Source organism: Onychostruthus taczanowskii, unplaced genomic scaffold (assembly GCF_017590055.1).
Source record: "Onychostruthus taczanowskii isolate IOZ18803 unplaced genomic scaffold, ASM1759005v1 scaffold28, whole genome shotgun sequence".
In the NCBI taxonomy this organism is placed as follows: domain Eukaryota; kingdom Metazoa; phylum Chordata; class Aves; order Passeriformes; family Passeridae; genus Onychostruthus; species Onychostruthus taczanowskii.
The window spans coordinates 6,279,333-6,305,747 of record NW_024500128.1 but is presented as its reverse complement, the minus strand read 5'-3'; the positions used below and the strand labels follow the sequence as shown (position 1 = coordinate 6,305,747).

General features: G+C 36.9%; 1 protein-coding gene across 7 annotated transcripts; it reads left to right on the top strand.

Annotated features, from left to right (window-relative positions):
- Positions 1 to 157: 157 nt before the first annotated feature.
- On the top strand, positions 158 to 26,415 carry NT5C3A (5'-nucleotidase, cytosolic IIIA). 7 transcript variants are annotated; one of them, XM_041407968.1, is made up of 11 exons: positions 13,384 to 13,423; positions 13,818 to 13,924; positions 16,451 to 16,501; positions 20,699 to 20,797; positions 21,241 to 21,310; positions 22,005 to 22,051; positions 22,199 to 22,284; positions 22,542 to 22,631; positions 23,881 to 24,043; positions 24,375 to 24,575; positions 25,311 to 26,415. In XM_041407968.1, the coding sequence occupies exons 4-11, from the start codon at positions 20,699 to 20,701 to the stop codon at positions 25,410 to 25,412; spliced, it is 858 nt and encodes a 285-aa protein (XP_041263902.1). In that variant the 5' UTR covers positions 13,384 to 13,423; positions 13,818 to 13,924; positions 16,451 to 16,501; the 3' UTR covers positions 25,413 to 26,415. The 7 variants fall into 7 exon arrangements, with proteins under 7 accessions (XP_041263899.1, XP_041263905.1, XP_041263901.1 ...); XM_041407967.1 differs by lacking the exons at positions 13,384 to 13,423; positions 16,451 to 16,501 and adding an exon at positions 170 to 436; XM_041407966.1 differs by lacking the exon at positions 16,451 to 16,501 and having other exon boundaries at positions 13,284 to 13,423.

The window sequence follows — 26,415 nt, the reverse complement described above, 5'->3', positions numbered from 1 at the left end:
AAAAGAAACAACCCTAAGCATTCGGCGGCTTGTTTTTTTTCTTCTTCAAACCCCTCACAGGAACCTCTTGCTCTCGAGGCGCCCAGCTCCACCCGTGCGTCCACCCTTTCCCTCCCCCTTTCCCCTGTGGCGTGGTACGGCCGGCGAGGGGCCGGGACGGCGGGGCGCGTGCGGCGCTGTCGTTGCCGACCCGGCGGTCGGTCAGGGGGGACCCGCCGGGATCCCGCTCCTTGGCCCACGCCGAAGGGCGCAGCCGCGCTTCCCCGCAGCGGCTCCCGGCGCCCCGGGAACTACTATCATGGACAGGACCGCCGTGGCCAAGATGGGAGCTGTGGCGAGCGCCAGCGTGTGCGCGCTGGTGGGCGGGGTGGTGCTGGCGCAGTACATCTTCACCATGAAGAAGAAGACGGGTAAGAAGACCAAGATCATCGAGATGGTACGTGGTAAGAGGCCGAGAGTCCCTCGGCCCCCGGACGCACGCCCTTCTCCTTGTCCTTCCTCTCCTGCGGCCGGCGGCTCCCCACGGCCGCTCCCGCGGAGCCAGGCGGATATCCCGAGGGGATATCTGGAGGGGCAGAGGGGGGACCTTGAGCTCAGTTTGGGATTTCTGTAAGAACAGGCGCTGGAGGCAGGAGCAGCTGTTCCTTCCACCTCAGCGTGACCCACTGGCACGGAAAAGGTGCGTGTGGAAAGGGTCACACCCTGCCCTGCCCGGTGCGGCCCATAGGTACCTGTAGGATACATACGTATCCGGGGGTCTTGGTGGTAATTTACAAGCCTGCTCGCAGTTTGTTTAAAAGAAAAATGGACACGCACACACACGTGTTCAACCATCTGTTGAAACTGGGAAGCACAGTCTGTTCGCGCTTACTATAAAAGGAAGATGGAGCTCGCTCTCTCTAGCTGCCCTTGTTAAACTTGTTTAGGAAATTGTTTATATGCTTATAAATAAGCGGGTCATAAAAGATCTTAGTTTGGACAACATGCTGATTATGGGGAAGTCCTTCAAATTTTGTGGTTTGGGCACTACTGTTCCGAAGAACTGAACTGAAATCATCAAGGCACTTGATGTTAGCTAATGATTTTGTGATGTCCCCTGCTGAATTTTACTGAAAGCTCTGATGAATTTTTATAATTACACGTGGAAACAGATTTTAGTAAGAGCTAGGATTCGGTATGTAAATTGCGAGCTGCCTAAGTACTTACTTGGCCACGCGTTGCCATGCTTGCCAGTGGAATTCATGCAGGGCAGTTTGTGATAACGTGGGTCCAAAGAAGAATACTAACTTGAGTTTTTGCTAATTGTAGAGACATCACTTACTGTTGAAAAAATTACTATTTCTAGTCATCAGTCATGTCATCTGACAATTTGGACTTCCTTGGTTTTTTTTGGAATTACTTGTTTTTTAGTTTCTCCAAGCACAGTTCCAATGGCTTGTGGGAGAGCAGAAAGTTTGGATTGCCACTTTACCTAGCAAACATGCCTAGTTCTAAAGATGCAAGTCTTCTTTCTTATGTAGTATTTTCCATGGACACGTGTATTCAGGCTGTGCAATTTCCTTGAAATAAGTGAAATAGTTATGTAAACTTCATACCAAGGCCTTGAGTTTGTCAAGTATGGGCAAAAATGTGTACATGAGGTTTATTTGAATATGCTGCATTCTGAAGAACTTTCTTTTATCCACCAATGCAGATTTGATTCAATGTTTGTCATTTACAAAACACTGTATCAGTTTTATTTTATGACAAGAGACCTTTCTTTGAGCTGTGGAGGAGAAGATGCTTTTTCCAGACTGTAACTTAGTGTAATTTAGGATTGTGGTAAGGAACAATACTGCCTTATTGAAATGTATTTTCTTCCAATACCAGCCTGGTCTTCTGTGTCAGATTAAAATTATGGGCTCATTCTTGTATTTTCAGCAGATTTTTTTGGTTCAAATTTTCTTTGGGGAACATTACACTGTAGTTTTATATCCACATTAGACTCAGAATTACCTTGATGTACAACTTTTATCAAAAGCAGTAAGGAGCAGGCCTATTTACACCTTAGTTATGTGAATGAAATATTATTTCATTATAATTAACTACAGCAAATTCTTTTTCTTAGTCAGAATAAAGTTAGATGAATATAAAACCCAAGTGTAAAAAAATACAGCTTTAAATGCTAAAACGACAGGAACTTATTTAAATGAAATAGAGTATCTAGAAGACAAGTTAATATCAAGGATTTTGATGCTAAGAATGCTTATGGTGAAGAAAAGTGGAAAAGATTCTCAAGCATTGTGGAAAAGGGTAACCCTCTTTCCTTGCTGAATAATAAAATCAAGTAATTCTTAAATATCTAGCTCACATTTCAGTAGGTGAATTCCTTAAGCATACCAGTTAGCCTGGTAGAGAAATTTAAGCTTAATGGAGACACCTTAAAATTACTTCATCTTATTTGATAAAAAAGGCTTAAAATTAATAATTAAAATGTTAATATTGTGTCTTCATCCACAGTGTGTAGCTTGCAAACAGGGAGTTTCCCTTAGGCACTCCTGAATGTAGACAGAGTTACTTCAGCTCCACTTCTGAAGTAACAGAGGCATTAATAGTAATGGCCACATGAAGTTTCACTCTGTGTGGGAAGAAACAACCATCTCTCTGAGCCTTCTGCTGTTACTTTGCACAGCCACCTTGCCAATTCTTTGAAACTGGATAAGTGTTTGCACAATCAGGTGAAAGCAAAAGTTAGCCACAGTTGCTTACTGTAATTTAAAGAGATGGTTAACAATTAATTAGATTTTCACAGTAACTTTTTTAAAATGTTTCGAGGCTATTTTAGAAAGAGATGAAACCTTATAGTAATGTTCAGTCTTTTGGATTTTTCAAGCTACAGACAAGTTTGCAATTAAGTTGTGTATTCCTGTACAGCAAATAGTTGTATTGCCAGTAGACTTCAATTTTTGATTACTTTTTGCTGAGCTTTTGATCAGCTCAGCAGAAAACAGGTGTTCACAAACTAGAGCAAAAAACATTGCCTAAATCTTTCAAAAACATTCACCTGTAAGCAGTAGCCCAAATTAATTAAAATATGGAGTTAACGTAAGAAAAAACTTCTCAGAGGAGTAACAGTATTTTTTGTTGTCTGTTTCATACATACAGTTGTTAAAATCTTGGGGTTTTTTTTTCAGCAGCTCTTTCCTCACTCTTTGGTTTTGGAGCTTTTTATTGTGTTGTTTTTTGGGGTTTTTTTTCTTAAAATAAGAAACATAATAGATCTTGTTGAAAACAGAATGGGAGAATACCTTAAACTGAGACTTCCTCTCTCAGGTTTGTTTTCCACAAAACTGGGAGAATGTGTACTTAGATTTGTCTATTTCTCCAATCTGCCCCTGAAGGGAGAGGTGCAATTACATGAAAAAGAGACTTTGTATCAAAGTTCAGCAATGACAAATTAAAATCAACTTCAAAGCAATTTCTCAGTTTACTGGAAACATTTCAGCCGCTCAACTGTCTCGGGACAGTGCACTTTTTTATTGTGTTAAAGAAGGAAGTAAATGCATGGATTTTTGCAGTATTAGAGTTCACCTGGATGGAAATAAGGAAATTAATAAGAAGGAAGGTAACTGCTATTTATGTGTTTGCCTAAGAAATAAAGGAACATATTCTGTGAGTATAAGTGTTAGAGGGGTTGAGGGGAGTGTATTTTTTTTATTATTATCATTTTCTTTCACCTGGCAGTCTCTGGTGAGACTGTTTTCTTGTTTCATAGGGCATGAGAGCATTTATGCCGCAGATGAAGATACAACTGGCAGCAATCACACACCACTTCTTTATTCTTGACTTGTTGCTGGTACTAGTTGTTATAGTAACCGTGACGTTACTCTGGCAGGTTGACCTCCCAGTAGAGTAAAAAGCAGAGGAGTGTGTAATGTGTAGCATGCATATTCAGGAATCCAAGTGGTTGGTATTTGCAACTCCTTCATATGTGCTTATGCCTATACAGAGCTGAAGAAGGGTTTGGGTCTGAGTAAACTGGCATCACTAAAAGGGGAATGGAAGGAAGATGGACTCCCTCTAATGATGCCTTTTCAGGACACTGGCACTGTGTATGCACTCAAGAGCCATGCAGTGATATGATCCATTTGGGAATAATATTGTTTATAAAGAATGGCACTGTGATGTATGAACCTAAGTAGTGAAAAGTAAAAGAACTCCTTGGACCTAATACCACTGCTACCTATTGACCTGTGACTGAGAGCCCTTACATTACTACACTATTAGAATAATTTTTAGATTATTGCTAACATTTTAAAACCAAGTTAAATTTGACATGAGTACTGGAGATGCTGTATAAATATTTCTAGAAACCTTGGGTTTTGTTTAGACTGTATTCCTCAATAGAAAAATCAACTGGCAGTGGTAGACACCAATTACTAAAACAAGGTTGTTTTGCCCACACACTGTTTGCAGAGATAATCATAATATATGGCACCTAGATAATGCATGATACCAGTGCCTAATGTAAGCCACTGTGCATCATATAAGTCACCTAACATGTGGCTTGAAAAGCAAGTTTTCACAGGGCAGGAAAAACTAATATTATGCATGTTGATACAACTTGGATATTAGTAATAGGTTACATTCTCACTGTAAAATAATTCAGTTAGAAATCTAGGCAATTTGTATCCCAGGAGAATAAAAATTGACTGAATTCAATTGTTTTCTCCTCTCACTGACAAAATTATGTACATACTAATATTTTACTTCATTTAGTATAGTAAGCTGATCCTACAATACAGCTATCTGTTTCAGAAGTAGGTTTTAATTTTCTGAAATTGCTCCTGCCTGCATTGGGTTGTTTTTTTTTTTTTTTTTAATTCAGTAGGTTTTGAAACCGACATTCTTACAAGGGATGGGTATAGGAAGCTTAATTAAATCTATAATTCTGCATTTGTTTCTTTAGAACTCATTTATGCAAATTATAACAGTTATCAAAACATACTGATGATCTGTACATGAAAACTGAGTTCCAAGTAGTCCTTGTAGACATGTCAGGATACAAAATAGATTGTAGGTATAGGCTCAGAAGAGCTTGTTTGCTGCTTTCTTGTATCTTTCATATAAAGTCTTTCTCCAAGACAGAAAAGTAATCTTTCAATTACTCATTCTGCTCTGAAATATATTTACCTTTTTATAAATGCTTGCATGTGTTAAGTCATATTTTTAAGTGATTTTTCTCTTGTCATTTTTTGCCAGTTAAGCTATAATGGCAGCTGTTCTATTAAACTCTTTACAGCTTAAAACCAATAGCAAATACTGCAAGTCTTAAACATGTTTACCTGTAACTGTCAAACAATATAAACAGTAATAAGGGATTTTTTCGTTTTTAGCCTGAATACACATATCATTGCAAATCTGTTCATATTATGAATTAAAGTTGCATATCATTCCAATTCAGTATTGAGTTAACAAGAACTACCAGCTTTTATAGAAAGTATCTAAACTGATTAATGTAAGAAATCTAGAGACCCAGGGTATGGATCCATGCATTTATAAGTAGGAGAATACTAGAGTGAATTCAATAGCAATGTGCCTGTAAATGTAAAAACATCACAGTTTATGTAAGTCTGGACTGGAAACTTGCAAAATGCCTGAACTTCTAAAGTTCTTCCTTTAAAAAAAAAAAAAATCACACAAAAAAACCCCCACCACAGCTGCCTTTTACCTTTTATTTTCACTAGTATGAATTACATCATACATGCAAAATACATATTCTTTTCTGTGTTGGCTAGTTCACGTCTTCAGCCACCACTCTTCCCTCCGTGTGTGCACACACAAGTGTATTTTGTGCAAGTGAACTACCGTGTAACCTCCTCCAAGGGTTGTTACTGGAGAGAGAGCTTAAGGAAAACACTAGAAGAGAAGCGCCCTGTTAGCTGTCATTGCCGTGTTTGGGTGCTTTGTAGGAGAGCGATTGATGCTCCCGGTGCAGGTCGGGCCGCTTGAGCTGCGGCAGACGGCTCGGAGCAGCAGGTGGCGCTGGCACGAGCCGGGTCTGAGGCGGTGGCCGCTCTTCGGAAGGAGCCTGTCCCGAGGGAATGCCGGCCCACAGCGATGGCTTTTCCCGGCCTCTGCCCCGCTGCGGTCGGACGCGTTCAGCGGGACTGCTCCTGCTGCCCCGGGCACAGCAGCAGCCACGTCTCTGCTGCCGGCCGGGTGCTCGGCGCCGAAATCGGGCTAAGCACAGCTGAGAGGCAGGAACGCCTCACAGCTATTCTTCCTGGCTTCCTTTCCTAACCACTGCGCAGGGATAGAAGGCCAGATAAAACTGGGCAAGAGAGTCGTTTATATTGTCATGGAGGGTGTGTAAAATGAAAGCTAGGGCGTGAAGTCTAGCTGGCAGCACTGTGCAGCAGTTGATCTGCAGCGACTGCTTCTTCCTGGGCAGTCTTCATACAGCTCTCGTCTTGACCAGTTGCTGGATGTCAGTCTCTTTCTCCCATCCAAAAGGCATCAATCACCAGGGGTCAGCTGCTGTAAAACATCACAGAAATTATGACTGCAGAAGGCAACATTTTAGTTCAGTGGCTATCGTGCAGCAGCCTGGCGGGCAATGTGCCATTAAAATGGAATCTATGGCTGTTTTGTTAGTCAACTTTTTCTTAAGTTATTTGTGGGGAGCTTCTGATTGGTCAAGAAAAAAGAAAAAAATCAGTGTCCTTTAAAAGTCCACAGAATTTTTAAAATTTGCCTAATCATCAAGAGTGCTTTATATAAAGGCCAAAAAAAAGAGAAGGCATTTTTCAGTACAAGTGGACATATGTTTAAGATTGCAGCACACAGGTCAAAGAAGACACCATGTTTAAATACTAAAAGTAACTATAATATTTTCATTCACTGATACCTCAAAATAATAGAGAATTGCACTGACTTACCTCAGAAGATAATTACAAAAATAATTTTAAACAACAATTTCTCTAAGTTATAGTAATAATACCTGTTGCTGGAAGGAAATATGGTTCCTACTTTCATACATCTCAATATTTTTTAAAAAAATTTATTTTATTTATTTTATTTTATTTTGAAAGGGCTGGGGTAAAGCCCAGACTTGGACAATTAAATGTCTGAAAACAGACTTTCAGACTTCCTGAGATGGGTTTGCCACCAAGAAAATTCCTGTTCAAATGTGCTTGTTCTTACTTGTTTCCCACTCATTAACTGTAATTTCCTTCCTGCACGCCTTTTTAAAGATTTATTTGTCTGCTCTGCAAATTGGATCACTGAAATAATTCAAGTTTATTTGTGGTTTAGTTTTTTTTACCTAGGAGTTGTTTTGTTCCACCTTAATCTGAATGAATACCACTGAAATGTTCCATTAATCTTGTTCCCTTAAAGCTTTCCCTCTTCGTCAGAAACTTACTAGTTATCAGACCAAAAATATGATTTTTTCACTCAGCAGCTATTATTGCAGCACTTACTATTATCAGCTGCATCTGCCTTGCAGTGAGTATCACTGATGGGTAAGCCTCAGTTTGGTCTGCACATTCCCCTGGAAAAATTGTACATTAAACTGAAAGGTAGGAATTAGTACAAAGCAGTAGCACTATTGGTACTTTAGTAGCGTGCAAAGAATGGTAGTGGTAGTATTGGTTTTGAACACTTCCAGAAGGCAAGTACACAGAGATACAAGAAATATCCAAGTGCATCTTTGAATGGATTCAGCAGAGAGAAACACCCATAAAGCAATGAAATGTGGAGTCAAAACAATCCTTCATGCCACAAGTAATGATGTTTCTGCCTGTTACCTTTAAAAGGAGTGTTTCGTAGTTGTATTTCATCTTTCAATTTAATGGAATTTTTTTTTCAATAACTTCAAAAAAAGAGTTTGTAATCAAAGAGAATCTAACAGTTAAAAACTTCATTAGTCTCAATATGCAATTTAATTGGAATATTATATTAGCATCTAATTCTTCCATGTAGTGTCTGGTAATGTATTGTAGATTAAACTTTGTCCTGCTGACTTTGCTTTCAAACTGAGTCCCACAACTCCACTATTCAAGGGTCAGAGTTTATTTGATCTAGATACAGCATTCTTAGGCTTGGTGAAAAAAAATCTAAGCTGATTTTTTTTTTCTTAGAAGCAGATAAGAGAAGAAGAGAATCAGCAGCAACTGCTTCAGTCCAAGCCTTGGCCTTATTGCAAATTCCATTCTAGATAGTGTTACATGGGAAGCTTCTAGGGAAGCAGGCATTTGTTTAAGTTCTTTCAATGCATGTCCATGTAGATGTATACAGGATATTTAATTATAGAAGGTATACATGTGAATGTGCAGTTTGGGGAGAAAATAGTATGGCTCATGAAAATGACCTCATTATGCAAGGTGAGCTTTTGCATACCTGATAGCTGATTAAGAATTAATCATTTGTAAATGTACCACAGTATATTTACATACTGCCAGTTATTAGAATTCTACACTGTTTGCCTAGGTATTTTGAAGAAGGATTATTTGTACTAGCAGCCTCACCTGTAAGCATCCTTTAAGAAAGCATTAGATTCTGTACGGAAATGGATCTTTTCAGACAGGCAGACTCCAACATACTCCATAGCAGTATTAAAGGAAAACGAGAGTACCACTCAAATCAAAAAATCTTACATTTCAAAAATGCATTTTCTGTATCTGTGTTCTCAGAAGAAGAACTGGCATGAAAAAAGAAGGATGGAGTTAAAACTAGGGCCTTTTCCAGTTCTAGTTGATTCCATGTAGGGTAGAGAAACCAGAAGTGGTTTTGGTATTTAAGCTCCAAGTTTGTAATGGATTTATAAAGATTTTATCCAGAAAGCTCTGGTAAGAATAGTGAAATGTATATAGGAAGGCCAAGAAAAAAGCCTCCATTTTCCCCTGCCGAGCAATGAAAGGGTGTTACAACCTTGAGTTCTTCTTTCAATCCTGGTGCTTTAGAAACTATTTTTAAAATTTAAGTGTAATGATAAATTGTATTGATCTGAACTTGCTTACAGTTAGAATATATTTATATTCTTTTTTCACAAGAGCAGGAGAGAAGCAATGAAGATTAAAAAACCCATCAGTTTAAATTTGGCTAGGTAGTTGTGGTATTTTCAAGATACTCATTAGAAGTGGCTGAAGATCTCTTCATCATTTCCAGATACTCAATGGTAATTAAATAATACATACCTTTTCTTTTAGCCTGCCAGTTATAGAGGTTAAATCTCTCCACAGTGAGGGAATGGCAGCTAAGCACAAAGATTAGGTGATTCCCCTAATATACCATCAGAGAAGAAAATGCCTATCCTGAGCTGTACTCATTCACCCCAGAACTGTTCTGTATGTTTTGTACCTCCTGTATTCTCTGAGACTAAATTCTTGCCCGAACTCCTAATTGAGAGGATCACATGAAATACTGGAATGTAGACCCTAGTTATTATTAGTTCTTCATTTTCTTGTAAGATCCAAAATGTCTGTTGATCTATCACCAACAGAAATCTCTTCTTTTAGAATGATTTTGTAAGCACAAGAAGAAGCTGCGTAAGGGACCATGATGCTGCAAGATCTTTTATTCTCTCATCAGAGAAATGTATTAAACAGAAGAAGAAAAGCTTAAGGAGTTGTTTTCATGTACGTGTTGACATTAAGCTTTGTGTTCAGTATAGCCATAAATGATCAGACTATTAGATGATCACCAGTTTTCCCATGAACTGTAAAGAAAGCTGGATCTCTGATCAGATCAAGAAAATCTCTATTAAAAGAGTTGTTGAGTATGGTTTGTGATACCATTCAGGTTAAGAGCCTCACCTTCTTAGCATGTGCCATCTCTGGATTCATCACAATTGGTTGAATTCAGTCTTTAATATGTTCTTAGCACTTTTTCATAACATGTGCTATTCAAGCTCTTTCTTTTTGGAATTGCTTACACTCCTCACAAGTGATCTCTATGACAGACACACACTTTCATATACAAATCATAGTTCTTTGCATCATACCATCTGTAAATATGGCTGGCATGGTTTTTACACCAAACCTGTACTGCAAAGATAAGTGGTATCCAAAATTCCTGCAAGGCAGCCTTCTAAACCTTTATGTACCCCAGCTTCATCAAACTGACCATTGACCTTACTTTCTTTGTAATTGTCACAAATATAAAAAGCTATTCCTGGAACCATTATGCTGCTCATTAACTCAGTTCACTAGGGCATGAATAATAATCATGTTTGAATACAGTAGGGTGATATTGGTTCCTTTCTTCTACTTGGTCTTGGAACTTGAGTACCAAGGTTCAGGTACCGTTCCCTGTCTCATGAGGTTATATCAAGTAGGCTGTTTTGGAAAATATGTACTAAGTAAACTTATTACAAAAGCAAAATTAGGCAACAAATGCAGGTCTTTAATGTTTAAAATTGATCCCTACAATAAAGCAAGGTATTGCTCAAGTAAAGTCAAGCAACATGCTAAATGTATGGGGATATATTCAAAAGTTGTTCAGTTGTGGTAGGGTCCCTAAACAAGAATGAAAGCTAGTAAGCCCATGAAAAGACACTAGCTAATGTTTACACCAAAGATTCAATCACCTTACACAGGATTCAATCAATGTTGTAGGAAATATTCTAAAAAGCTATGGCCTCTTTCTTGATCTTTAAAAAGTTTACGTCAATTTAGCTGAAGTATTCCATTTATTAGTTAAAGGAAAAGCTCAGCTTACTTGCTTAGGCAATATACCTGGGCTAATTCTTTCCACAAATGGATGCAACTTATGTCACAGGTGTGGAAGGACTGGTAGAACCAGCTTTTCTTTGCTTTAGACTAAAACTTACAGTGCTTCGTATTCGAGAGCATCCTCTACAAACCAAGTTCACCTAACACACGAGCATATGAAGTTGACCCTTTTCCCAGTCTTATATAAATTATAAATCAGCTAGTGTTTTCAGTGTTGTTCTTTTTTTCCTCTCGCTCTTTTTCTGCATAGAATAGTCTGTAGTCAAGATATGGCCCTCAGCCAAATAGAAAATGTTAAAATAGAATCTATCTGTTGAAATAACTACACCTCTTGAGTTTGTGGTTCTTAAAATATATTGAAATGACCTTCCAGATTTCGAGAGTAGAAGTGGCATGCTGTAGTTTATTTCTCTCTCTATGAAAAAATCAGTGTTCATTTTAACTCCTCTTTTACCAGACATTAAACACTGTAAACAAAATGCTCAACAGACTCAAATCAGCAGTAACAGAATGTGGTTAGTAGGAGCTGTGGTAATTAAAGTGTTATACACAAAGATTTCTTAGAGTTGCAAAGACAGTCTTGTTTTGTAGATGAGAAGTTTCATGTATGGCATTTTCATTAGAGTGAAAGTACACTGTTGATAAAGATAGAGTAGATGTTTTTCTAAGAATTAGGTGTTGGCTGTATTAATGTTTACAGAAATTTTGCTCACGCCATTTTCTAGGGCTTTCACTGAAACTGTAATAATTCATTTAAAATGCTTTCCAATTAGTCTGGTATACCAAAAACAGTCTGTTAGAGTTGGGTTTAATTTCTGTAACTCTTCGTTTTTTAATCTTTATAATAATTAATAAATATTTTTTTTTAAAAAAAAACACCTTGTTTTTCTTTCCCCAGCTTTCTGAAAGGGAAACTAGCTTTCTTTAGATTCTTGACAACTCAAAGGCAGGTTCTTTGCAAACTGAATGTATCAGGTGATGTCTTACCTGAACTACATGATTCATCTAGCAATTGTATTTTACTTCATTGTTCATAACATTTTTTTTAACGTTGGAAATCTAGTGGGGACATAAGCTTATTGTGCAAATAATTTGTGTTAATTTAAGACACTGCGCTATACATATGTTTCCCAAACATTATTATAAAAATATTAATGAAAAGCATGTTGCCTATATTAAAATACTATGAAGGGTAAAATTCTCTGAATGTTAACTGTTACAACAGTGTGCAAATGCTATAACAAGTAGTTTAGTGGTAGCTATGAATCCTGGCAATACCAATGCCAGCTAAGTTCAATTTACTGTATACAGTCTTTGCAGGGATTATGTTATATTTTGAACATATCTTTCAAACTCTCACTGCTTCAGGAAAGCAGTCTGCTTCATGTTAAAGCAGACTTTAACATGTACATTTCAGGGGATCTTGGTCAATTCTAAGAGGATAAGTGTGGATTAAAGTTGTGTGTTTTGTATTAGCTCAAGTATTCACTTCAATTGTTTTCTTGGCTCAAAACAGAGAACACGTCTGAAAACAAAATGAAAGTGCACATGTAGGTCAGATACACTGAGGAATCCTGATAAACTACATAGCCTACAGTTGGAATGTAGACACAAAACATATGGATCTACTGTATCATTCAGAAAGTCTGTTGGATTTTCTTTTTATAGTGTAGAAAGCACGCTGTCCTTCAAAGGAAATTCTCATAACTAATGAATTTCTAGAGTCCTGCTATTGTTGGGGATTTTTTATAGCATTACAAGTTTTGTACATGCTACACTTGTAACCTGTCCTTGCTTCAGCTCTGACAATTACACTGGTCACATTAATGGCCATGTATGAGTTGGCCTGATGTTGGTGGTTAGTCCTGGCATCCTGAAACAGGGATCATAAACCTGAGTTTGAACATGAGTTATGGGGTAGTAATAGAGAAGTTTACACTGCTGCTAAGCAATAGTCAGCTTTGCGTGACACTAGCATTTACACAACATCAAAATGTAAAATACAATTAGACAATAGTTTTTTCATCCCCTCACTCTAAAAAACATTTCTTTTTAATCCATCTTCTGTCACCTAGTTATGGTCTTTGATCAGGCAGCATGCCTAATGACAAACTTCTAAAACTATGTAGAGTTGCCTTGTCTCTCAAAAATCCTGACAAACAAGGCTCCTTCATTTCCTGTTTCAGTATCACACAGATAATTACAGCCAAAACAAAGATTCATTAATTCAGTTGCTCCTTCTACATGAACAGATGTGTGCTACTTAGAAAACATTGATGAAACCATGTCAGTGAAGCTCTAAGAAATTTGTGGCACTGCCACAGGAAATCCTAAAATACTTGGAAAGATTTTGTAAAAGGGCTAAAAAGTAACAAAGTAGTAAATTTCTGCTATGCACGACTGCCTTCCTCTGTAAGAGCAGCCCAGATTTGCCTGCTGCATCCATGAAAGCTGTTCATTCAGTGAAGGTCAAAGGTTTTGTTGTTGGTGAACCAGCTGATGATCTGTAAGCCCGTCGGCTGTACTGCTGAGCATAACAAACTGCTGTGCATTGCTGACGTGCGTCACAGGACCCTGGGGTTTTGCACGGGGATTAGTCAGGCTGTATTTGGAAACGCCCTCAACTGCACCCTGTGCTGCTATATTAGTGTGTCTCAAGCAAGAGGAATTTTCTTTTGCTTCTTCAGCTGCTCCTGCAAAACCCTCTGGTAAGTGTGCGCAGCTTCTGTCAGCAGTATTGATGTCTTCTTGCCTGTGTTTTTAAGCCAAGGTTATGAGCTGAAGGCTTACTTACAGTTGTTAATTGTGACTGTGAAAAAACCTAAAAAAACTGTATTTTTAAATTAAAAATTTGATAGCATAGAATGAGCAACAGCATCAAAGGAATAAATATACTTAGTGGTTTTCATTGAATAGGTTAATTCAGCTTAAATGCTCCTCTACTTTTAGCTATGTATGAGACTATTCTGAAGTCTTGGTATTTTCACAGTGATGTCGCTATGTACCATGCATGTTGGCTTTTATTTTGTACAGCAGGAATAGAAAGACCACATAATATAGCAGACCAATTCTTAAAAGGATTTGGTTGGTTTTTGTTGGCAGCCTGCATGCAAGCCCTGCATCTCTGGAGTCTGCTTGCCACCTATGCTGTTGCAGTAGGACAAAATCAAGGACAGAAGAATCAGGAGTGCCCTAAGCTCAACGCACAGGTACTCTCCTTTAAAAACACAAGAGGAAATGCTGTTGTCATGTTTTCTGTGAAAGCGTTCTCTCCAAATTTTTATAAGGGTTTTTTTTCCAAATTTGGTATCAGAATCCAGCACAATAATTATAATAATATGTAAATAAATAAACACAGTAAATCAGGAAAAATTCTTTTTAGTGTGCACCCTGTTCCATGTCTTAAAGAAGCTTAAGCAGTGAACCCATTTTCAGTTATTTCATATAACCTGTGCTGGGTATCTAGTTTTACAGCATGTTATCAAGGAACTTTGAAGATACTTAGTGTTCTGTTGTTTCATTCCCATAATAACTGCTTTTTAACTAAGTAGTCCTAAGGCTATTTCTTGGCAGAACTACTAAAATAGTAATTTGGTAATTACTAGTTACTAAGGATTTCTTACCATATTTGAGCTTGCATCATCTGAATATAAAATGTATTATGGTTTTGGGAATTATAAATTAGTGAGTCTCTGTCCTGAGCTCAGATTATGCTAGAAGAATGCATGATAACTAGTGAAGTTCTCCTGACTACCTGCACATAATAGAGTGACTGATGTGATTACAGTCATGTCCAGTACCTTTTGATGTTCCTGTTTAAAATATAAGCCTACTAACAGCTGGAAAAGCTACGAGGGACCTCTGTTGCATTCATGGGCCAGAATTCAAATTGTCTGAATTATAGGCAGTCTTGCTATATATATGTATGAGCATAAGCTTTTGGAGGAAAAAGATCCCCACAGTGTCATTCTGTGGATTTTGTTATGGTTCCCTCACTTCTTGCAACTCAAATGTTGCAAGCGGCAGAAATTACATGGAGAAGCTTGTATGCTTTTCAGACATTTTTTGTAAGCTTCTAGTAATGTTCTGTAATAATAGCAAAAAAAAAAAAAAAAAAAGGAAAATAACATGTAAATTAAGGAATATGCCCCACTTCTTTATATTTTTACCAAACTGTTACTTTCTTCGACCAAGAACACCAAAACAAATTTTCTGCAGCTTCTGGGTATCAAATTTCACAGCTATCCCTGCTGCCATACCCTGCCTTTTTTGGTACATATCCATAAGTAAATATATGTGATAGCTACTCTGAGACCTTGAAATTGGACATCTGCAGTTCCCAAAATAAATGTCACTTAGTCTTCGTTTATACTCTTGTACCTGGAAGCTGTCACCATAGATTAGAATAAAATGTACAAATAATTTTCCCCTAGCCAGTTTATCACTTTGATTTCCATTTGCCTTGCTCAGAAATAACATGGGTAGCTCTTTCTCCCTGCCAGCCCACTCTTGTGTGCTCTCTCTATCAAAAGATAACAGGTTTGAAACCTAGTCTAGTCTAAGGCAGGTTTACCAGCAAAGTAGGAGAGTAGAAATTTTGTTATACTTGAAATTCGCATCCTGTCAATAGCATTACAGCCAGATCTTTATTTAGATCTTATTTATTATCCTGTCCTTTTCGTGACATTATGGTAATCTGAAATTTTGTGGAATATCTTTAATACATTTTCAAGTGTGAGAACAGTTCTTCCTGTGATTCAGAATTACTGACACCTAACAAAGTACTCTGTCAATCATTGAGATTTATAGAGTTCTCTTAAAATTCTGTCTACGTATAATCCAGGGTGTTTTCTTAGCAATGATTTGGTTTTTGGGAGGCTTCCATTCTAGATGAGTCTTTATAAAATAAGAAAACTTGGTATTTGCCAAGTAGTGTAGGCTTACAGGGTATCAGGATAAAAATACTCTGCACCGTTTTTTTATGTCCTTCGTCAAAGCTTTACTTAGCAGACTTATGATGACAACCTCCTACAGTTTGAGTTAGTGCTTGTAATATTTCAGGCTCTGTGTCTAGAGTTGGTTGTGAAATGAGCCATATCTCTATGTAGTTAAGATAGCAAGTAATTCATCAACTCATCCTTCCCTACTTAAAATTACTGACAGTGGACACAAAAGGTCACTCAGTTGTCCTTTATATGGAGTTTTTTAGTTGATTTCTTTTTTTAATTTTTGTGTTAATCATCAGGACTGGGTAGGGGTAGGAAAGTAACTGCTGTACCTCCAACGTTGAAAAATTCAGTATAATTCTAGCTCCAGAACATGACATTACTCCTTGCGGACACAATCAGTTTTTAATTTCCTGGGATACTTAATTGGAAATGTCTATAATGGCAGCTGTAAATTCACCTAGATCGCTAAAGTGAACGACAGCTCTTATCACCAGCTCCTGTTTTATAATCAAGTTGACACAGCATGCACTTAAGATACACACTGCCTCACATACTAAGAAGACAACTTATGTACTAAGCAGCACCTGGATAATAAAAGCAGTTCTTTTGCACTTCTGTTATCCAGTTGTATATAAGAAACTTCAAAACTAGAATTCAGTATTTGTCTTTTTGACAAATACTTCTCTTTATTTAACCCAGCTACCCAGATGCATGTCTCATGTACTAAATAGATTTGTAATTTTCAGAACTGTCCTTGTTGTAAATGACCCATTCTGTGGTTTGTAGGACTGGGGGATTTCCAAACCTGCGTGAATCCATTACTGTTCATTCCTCAAGGTATGACCATAACATTCTTAGCTACAAAATAATTTCTTACATCCTTATTACAGTTACTTGCTATCACAAATAAGCAGATAATTGTTTTATTTTTCATAAATCCAACTAAGCTCATCCTTTAAAATAATATTTTTCAGTTTTGTTCTTCCTTCTCTCAAAGGCTCCTAAAAATATCAGAGACTGGAAACTAAAATGTATTTGTGGCCAGTGTCTATGCCAACCACAAATTACCTTTGGGAGTTGTCATACATATGTTTTAAGACACACCAGCCTCTGAACTATTCAGTAGCATATAGATGCTCTTGGTAAGAAAGCAAAACTCTTCTCACACTTTTATAATATGACAGAATAAATAGAGGCACTTTAGTGATTTAACATTATGTACTTTCAGATGTCACAATGAATTTTTAATTCCTTTTCCTGTGCTTATGTAGTTTTAGTTCTGTATGTAGAAGCTCCTGGTTCTGAAAAGCTTTCTTGGCTTGGTTAAGTGCTCTGGAGATTTTTGGTTGGCTGCTTCTCTATCTGTGCTCATCCCAGTCAACTGGTGCATCAGAATTTTGGGAGGTTTATGTGCACACTGAGTTGACTGCTTAAACAGTAAATAGAAACACAAATTTTATCAAATTGACCAAACTTTTCACCCTTTGCTCTTTCATATGTCTTATCAGTTCTTTCCAACTAGAATCTGCTTTTCTCTTTCAACTGTGAAGAATGGCAAATGTGCAACAACGAAACAACAGCTAAACTGGGCAGAAGTGTAAAACATTGGAAGAGACAGTTTGCTAGAAAATTGGTGGCTGCAGTTTCCTTTTCATTTACCCAGTCCTTAGACAGTTTCATTTACTTCTACTAAATTAATGAGAAAGAATAAATAAAAGAATTGCTACTTAATGTTCAGTTGCAAATATTAATTCAAGGAACTAGTGATAGGAAAAGTGGCTATTTTGTCTAACCGTATTTGTCTGAGGCTTTATCAGATGCCACGCCTGTAATGTAGACTTGTTTTTTCCTCTGAGAGTGCCTGTGAGACTGACAGTGTCTGGGTTATACTTGCTGCAGAAGACTTTCTCTCACCCCTAAATTAAAATACTTTTCAACCAATTTGTGTGCAAAACTGAAGAGTGTGTTAGAAATAAATTAATCTTATAAACTGATCTTGAGTATGAGTTTACAACATCAAAGCAGGAAGCTTTCGTCATACTTAAAATCTTAAGCAATTTCTTGTTTAACGTGATCTACAAAAGTGTTTACCAAGATTTTTCCACAGGTTGTTTCAAAAACTTATGAAAGGGCTCAGTCTGAAATGAAACAGTACCGAACAATCCAATTGTCCTCATCCAGTCCCTTCCTCTGATCTCTCCATCTACCCCAACATCTGTTTAAATTAGTTGTATTAGGAAATCTGTTGCTTAGTATCTAAGCAAGCCAAATAATGCTTAACTACTTCTTCAAAAAGCATGCATTTAGACTTCACTGTTTGATTTTTGCACTCCAAATCTAAAAATACGTATATAATTTGCTGAAAGTCAAAGGAATTAGATTAGTCAATTTACAGTACAAAAATTACCAAGTCAAAGTGCTTTGTGCTTCATTATAAAGGATATTGTACATGCAGAAAAAAGTGGAAAGCTTACTTTTGTTTACCAGCACATATAACATACAAAAGAAATACCATAAAGCACTTTTAAAGAGTTACAGATTATTGATATTTTGTTTTGTGAAGGTAGATGTGCTGCGAATTGTGAATAAATAAATGCTTTGTAAAGGTATATCTCTAAAAATTAGTGAATTCTTTGATGGATATTTCCCAGCCTGGGAAGTAGCTGAGAGCTGGAAGTCAATCCTGATGTACTTTTTGTGGCTTTGCTGTGCTAAAAGAAGTGACCAGGCACTGCAACAGCACAAGGAACTCAGGGATATTGGCTTAGGAGATACCACTTCTACAGAAAAAGTCTTTGCCAAAGGATCAGAAAGGAAAATCTTAATTCTTCCAATCAAAGTGAAATTAATAGAGTTTGTTTCTTTATGAGATTTATAAAGCAAAGAAGTAGTGAATACCCTGTTCAGGATAGAATTTTTGACATGATACTGTGGTATAGGTGAAACTTTTTTGAATGGGTAGAAAAACTTCGAAATTTATCAGAGACTCATGCTTAGGGTTCTAGAAGGATTTCTGTTTTCGGTTCTCAGCAGTTTCTTTGAGGATATCAGCCAGAAAGTAGCAGTAAGCACAGTGGGGATTTAGAATTATTTGTTTTACTCAAAGACAGGAGCACTGACATGGAGGAAAAGATACAATCCAGAAAAAAATTAAATATAAAATTTAACACTTTGCACAAATACCTGTTTCTTTCTAGGAGTCATTTTGAAGAATATTTGGTCATTACCAACTGAATTTGAGTCATTCTCACCATAGTACTGCTAACACAGGGCATGTATTTTAATGTCCATGCAAAGATGCTATCTGAAAACAAGGGCCAAAGGGGCCCTTCAGCCAAGGCCATGTCAGACCAGATCAGAGAGGTTTTACCCACAGTCATGGATGCTGTGTTGGAAAAACAATGTGGTTTGAGTGGGTGGGCCAAGACAACATCAAGAATTATCAGAGATTTAGAAAATAGTGTTCTGCAAAAGAAGATTGAAGAACACTGGGGTTTTACATTCAGGCAGAAGGGGAAAATTTATTCAGTGAGCGTCTGAGAAAAAGAACACTTCTCTCCCAGTTGAATGACTTGAAATTACAGTAAGGAAGATTAGACATTAAGCAAACTTTTCTAAACATACAGGTAGTTGAGGAATGTGAGGAATAGGTGAGGGGGGTTTTGATCAAAGAGTTAGATGAGCCTCTGCTCATCTGATAAGGCTGTAGCTGCAATGTTTTGCTCCCACCTGAGAGCAGAGTGGACTCGAGCTGAAATTTCAAGGTATGTCTGGATCCTTCTTGTGTCTGGCACACAAGTGTCATTTCCATTACAAAAACATATGTTTGCATACTTTAAAATGGCACCTGTTTCTTATGTGATAACCAAATTGCAATTTGGCTGCAAGTTGGCTGTTACTAATGAATAAAAGACTTACTAGTGTCAAGAGCTGGAAGAGAGAGTTCTGCATGGCTTACTGACAATTGGTGATACGAGAACTCTGGGTCCAGAAATAGAATCTTCCCCCCACCTTTTTTTTTTTTTTAATTAGCTGATTGCAGAACTGATTACATGCTAGCTACAAGAAAAGGAAGGTTCAAGGATCAGAATGTTAAAAATGTAATTCCTAACATTTTATAATCCCATTTATAAACAGAAAATAAAGCTTACTATATAAATGCCTGTTTAGACAAATTGCAAATGTCTAATGTCTTTTTTTTTAGAATGGGTCCATACATGATTATAAAGGAAACAAATACATGCTACATTGACAAATTCCTGTAAATAAATAGTTCTTCTGCCATTCTGCAAGTTTGAGGACAAACTCTTAGAGTAAACAAAGGCTTGGGGAACTGTTTGGGGAAGAATGGGGTTTTGTGGGTGTGAGGGGGTTTTTGTTTTACACCAAATTCTTCATTTATCATAACATTCAAGAAATATACTTCATTCAAAAGGAATATATATATATATATATATATATATATAATATGTGTGATATCATGTTATTTCAAAGTGTGCCATGAAATAGGTAATAGCAGCAATTGATGGATTGGCTAGGGATGAGGGATTACTACACAGCCTTGTTGTATTGAAGTACTCAGTTGATACTCATTCAGCATTCCCAAGGAAACAATAGATGTCTTCTTTATCTCTGTTGATACTTTAAAGGCATATTAATTGCAAAGAGGGTTAGTTTTAAGATTTATCATCTCCTAGTGTCACAAGATGATCCCATATGTCCTGTTCCTACATATCTCCCTTTTTTCCTACAAATATAATGACATTTTCTGAGTGTCAGCTTATTGAATAAAGTGATATTAGGAAAGGAAATGAAAACAGATGTTGTAAGCAAACAGAACAGTATGCAGTCATTGATTAATACATCCAGAGCATTTTCTGCTTCTTCTTACTCTTGTCTTCCTGTCCTGGCCATGTCTTGATGTCACATGAAACTCTTTGTAGATGCAGAGCTTCCAACCTGATGGATAGCAGCTATTGCCTAGGAGGTTTTCCTCTGCAAGCGTATTTATGTCTTTGTTCTTACTCTTCATAGATGCCAGAATTTCAGAAGAAGACTGTCCATATTAAGGACCCAGCAAGAGTAGAGGAGATTATTTGTGGCCTCATCAAAGGTGGAGCTGCCAAACTTCAGGTAAAGGTGCAAAGAGTTTAGAATAAAAGAAACTGTGGGATTGTTAGTCTAGGCCAAAAAATTTAAGCATATCTATATATATGTAATAGAATTCAACCTTCAAGAAATCTCCAAAACTTAGACATGTTAACTCTTTTAATAGTCCTTGTTGATTCAACTGTAATTCAGCCAGACACTGGTTAAGTAAATGACATAAGCATAGAAGCTTAGTAATTTCAGAAAATATTCTCAGCAAAGGAATAAGAAAAACAGTTTTGTTAGAAAAAACATTACTTTTCTGGGTTATGCTACCTTCCATGACAATGGCTTAATAGAACAGGGAGGGTTCTGTGACACACATGCTACTCAGCTGCAGCTATTGTTGATCGTTCAGAATTTCTAGCCATTCTTTATTTTGTTCCTCCATGTTGTAAGACAGTTTTGCTTTTTCTTTCCTTAAATAGATTATTACAGATTTTGATATGACATTAAGTAGATTTTCCTACAATGGAAAAAGATGTCCAACTTGTCATAGTGAGTACTTTTTTTTTTTTTTTAATACAGATTGATTTGTTTGCTCCTTTTAGTTTTTCCTGTATTTTAATTTTCTATTCAATTTATTTCCAAATGAGATTTTATATTGTCTTGTTACCTAATCTGTACATTCTACTGACAAAGTATTCTAGTGACTGTGGTTTTTGTGTGTATATATATTAATCAAAATCTGTGTGAATTAAATCAGATAAGTTGCCATTCACAATTAAAACATTAAGTTTTGAATTCTCGGATGTTAGTGGCTAAATATGGTATGGTTGACTTTTGTTTTTCAAGAACCCATCATAGTCCTGACACCTGCAAGAACCAGATTGTAAACTCCTTAGAATTCTTGGCAATTTTATCCTTATGCTGTAGTCTTTTGGAACAAACAAGGAGAAGTGGGAGCTGTCAAACATATAGGATGCCTGAGGATGATTTCAAAAACAGTTAAATCTCAAGAACCAGATACAAAAGCTTGTAACTGACTTTGTAAATCAGAGATGAAGGGAAGGGCATCTTTATACTTGTGAAGAAAAATGTGCTTTTTGCTGGTTGCTGGTAAGAAACGTTCTGAGGAAGCATATTGGTATGTCACCACACATTGTCATCTGTGCCATTTACAGTGTTGTAGACCAAAATAAAAGAAATGTATCATCTTGTTTAACTGTCTTTTTTTTCACCCCTTTCCCAGACATCATTGATAACTCTAAGATCATCACAGATGAATGTCGGAAAAAGGTAAACAAAAAACCTACAAGCATTTGGTTTGTTGTACAGACATCTGTCAGTATTCCCTGACAAGAGTGTTATTTTGATTGCTTAGACCAAACACCAATGTATTTCATAATTACATTAAACATCTGATGGGGTTTTTTTTCCCTTCAGTTATTGCAGCTGAAAGAAACTTACTATGCCATTGAAATTGATCCAGCTCTCACCATTGAAGAGAAATACCCATATATGGTAGAATGGTAAGAGACACCTCCTATTTTCAGATTGTATTAATATTAGATAAAAAAAGTTTTTAAAAGCAAATTAATGGCAGTACTTAGCTTTTAGCTATCATATTAACTGAATTGATCTCTTAAGGTTTTGTACAACTGGTTTTGTTTTGCTCTTAACCTGAATAAGCAAGAATTAACCATACAGGATGCTTTTCATCATGAAATTTAATGGAAGGTGATCCTTTGTAAGCAACATTCAACCCATTTTTTTGTTTATGTTCTAGGTACCATAAATCTCATGCATTGCTCATTGAACAAGGCTTACAGAAGGACAAGTTTGCAGAAATTGTAAGGGAATCTGATGTTATGCTGAAGTAAGTTCCTTTTGATTTGAATTATATCAATCTGTTTCAGAGCATTTTCTGCAGATTTTTCCTGAGTGTTGGGGGAGTTAAAAAGAAGGAAAAGGAAATTAAAAAACCCACACATGTTCATGAGAATGTGACACCTTAACCTTGGACCACATTGAGCTCTCCATGCTCCCATTTAATTGGTGTGTTGTAACTAAATGCAGACAATAATCTCACTGCATAAAGCAGAGATCTGGAACTTTTTTTAGTCCCTTCTCTACAGCCTTAATTTCTATAGACTTTGATCCTCTTTAAATTGCACTGGTGATCTTTCTTTTTTTTTTTTAAGAGCAATTTGAAATGTAACTTAATTCCTTTGAGAAACACTTCAGGAACATGTTTCATATGTTGTATTAAATATTGTTCTTCCTCTATGGCTGAAGGCAAGTTTAAAAGACAGCAAAACCCTTGTTCAGAATGTGCTGTGGCTTCCATCTCTTTGAAAGCCCTCTAGAACTGTCTGTAACTTTTGGAATACTGAAACAGGATGTTAGAACCTAAATTGTGGAAGTATTTGTTTATAACATTCACTGAATCCTTATTTTTGTACAACATACAAGCACCCACTCTCTGCCTATTTGAAAGCCTAAGTCCATGCTGATTGAATCTTCATCCACAAGCTAAAATTCTTTCCAGAACTTTCACAATACTTTTTTAAAATGTAAAATTCTACCAATCTATGTCTGTTTGGAGAAAGCATATAGAGATGATATTATCTTGTTCCTAGAATGCTATACATGGGGTACTGAATACTAAAAATCTTTCAGGAGAGAGCAACTATAAATGTTATCAAGATTTAAAAACAAAATTTGTTTTATAGTAATGACCCTATAGAATGTCACATATTTAGGTGAGGAAGATTGAAAAGAGATGTACAGCCTGATAGTAGCTAGAGTGAGCTCTGATTGCTTGTTCTGGAGTACTTAGGGAGGGGGAAGTGTTTTTAAATCTTTAAAACATGATTAGATGATTTGAGGGCAGAAATTATACAGACCAAGAGTAAACAGCTTGATGCAGAAGTTTCTTGCAAACGTGCCTTGTGTTAGGTTGATGGTTCTTGCTGACCTGAAAAGGTGAGGTAAAAGAAATGCAGTAAAGTGCTCAGGAAATACTAATTCTTTTCCGAAGACGATGTGATTTTCTCTTAAAAACTGGGACTTTTCTTGGCTTTCTTTATTTGAGATTTGATTTGTATTTTCATTCTGTGTTGCAGAGAAGGGTATGAGAACTTCTTTGATAAGCTCAGTGAACATAATATTCCTGTGTTCATATTTTCTGCTGGGATTGGTGACATTCTTGAGGAAGTAATCCACCAGGCTGGGGTCTACCATTCTAATGTCAAAGTGGTTTCCAATTTCATGGATTTTGATGAAAATGTACGTATGAGATAACACATTCTTATCAAACATGCTTGATAACTACCACACTGTTAGTGGTATTTACTATCTATTTATACACACTACAAGATAGACATATATACATATATATGGAGATAGGTATATACACTCCTCCAAGCAGAGGATCACTGTCTGCCTGCTCTTAACTGTGCTGTCACAGCCATGATATTACTCTAAACTAATTTATCTTGTTCTTCACACAGATTATGTAGTTCAGTCTTGGCTCAACAGTAACATCACCTCTTTGATTCTAGATTCTGTCCTGCCTGAATGGTACCAGAAATAACTTCAGTGTTTCTTTTTTCAATAGGGAATATTAAAAGGATTTAAAGGAGAATTGATTCATGTTTACAACAAACATGATGGTGCCTTGAAGAACACAGAGTACTTCAAACAGCTAAAAGACAATAGCAATATCATACTGCTGGGTGATTCTCAAGGAGACTTGAGTATGGCAGATGGAGTAGCAAATGTTGAGCACATTCTTAAGATTGGCTATCTCAATGATAAAGTAAGTAGCCTTACATAACCTTGTAAGCTTTGAATGAAGTACTGGGAGTTAGAAACAGGTCTGTTATAATGTGGTTCAGATATCAAACCGAGTGTTTAGCCTATACTTGGGTTGACATTTCAAACATTTTTTCATGGATTTTTTTCTAACCAATAAGATCAGAGCCACAAGTATATATTGCCCTGGTTTTTGTACAGAACTACTTCCAAACAGTTGCTTCCTAGAGAAGTAAAATTCAGAGGCTATAAAAATTCTCTTAAATTCCTGTGGCTCCTCCTCCTTTCAGTACTGAATTGATAATTGAGAAAAATTATAATCTCGCAAATAACAAATCCAGGCAATCTCTCCTCTTTTCTCTTTACTTCTTGGAGTTTTTAAGTGACACTCAACTGATTGTTTGCTAATGTTCATTATAATGAACATCCATTTGCATTGACAAGAGAAAACTTCAGTTTTATATTTCTTCCTGCCCTTCCAGAAGTAGTTCTTCTTTCAGTATCTCTATGTGTGAGATCCTAGAATAAACATGAGGTATTATGTCCTGGAATGCACTTTAGGTCAGGCCACTCCTACTCTGTCCTCCTGTGGAATTCACTTGGAGGAGTGATACATTATGTGCATGGCTCATTCCCAGAATTTGGTGGAAAGATTGGGCAATATTTTAGTGACAAAAATACTTTCAGTAATTAATTCTATAACTAAGGGCGTCTTTCTCTTTATCCCTTCTGCAATTAGGTAGATGAGCTTTTGGAAAAATACATGGACTCTTATGATATTGTCTTGGTGAAAGATGAATCCCTGGAAGTTGCCAACTCCATTCTACAGAAAATCCTGTAAATTGCAGTCTCAAGTCACTCCATTCCTTCCAGGAGGCAACTGGACAGAAGAGCACACATGTGCTATCTTAGATGTGTTTATTATTCATTTACAGAACTGTTTGATTTAATTAAAAACTTTTATCTTCATTTTGGTATTATGGAATATATATTGTATCAATTATCAACTACAAGCTCCTTTTACTGCTCTTACACTGTTCTTTATTGTCTCACACTCCTGTTATAACGAGATCTAAATTGGATTTATAGATGTGATAAACTGCTGCTGATGGGATACTGTGGTTCACTGTCCTTTTTAATCAGGCATTTCAGAGCAGCATTTTAGAAAACGTGGCTATTTTGTACAATTGAAGGTGTAAATGCTCTGTAAAGAGAGTGTGCGTTTGTTGCCTTTTCAAAGACATTTCAGTCTCAGCTGTGCTTTGAAGGATCTTACTCATATGCTACATAATTTCACATTAGTTTTTCATACATATATTTTTCATCAGTAAAAATGCTTTTATTCACCCAATTCAGGCAAAGTGTTTCTTCTTCATTCTCTATCCATACTGTTTGTTTATCCTCTGTGCTATGGGAAGAATGTTTTAAGTTAGTGTGTCTGAGATAAATTTTCTCATCTTTGTAACAACAGATAGTTTCACAAGCTGATAGTCCACAGCCTGCTCTGCAATGAGCAGGGGCATCCTGAACTAGACCAGGCTGCTCAGAGCCCCATACAACCTGACCTTGGATGTTTCCAGGGATGGGGTATCTTCCACCTCGCTGGGTGACCTGTGCCAGTTTCACCACTCTCACCACAAAAAAATCTTCTGAATGTTTTTCCCCTGTACTGAGCACATTACAGCACCTCTCAGCATTGTGTACAGAGTACAGCTTAATACAGCCACAATTTCAGAAGCTTGCTCAGATATGTTGCAGGATGAGTTAAAGATGATGTTGTGACCCTGCTCCTGTGAGGTCTGGGCTGTACTAAATATGTTCATTAATAAAAGAGAGCAAATCAT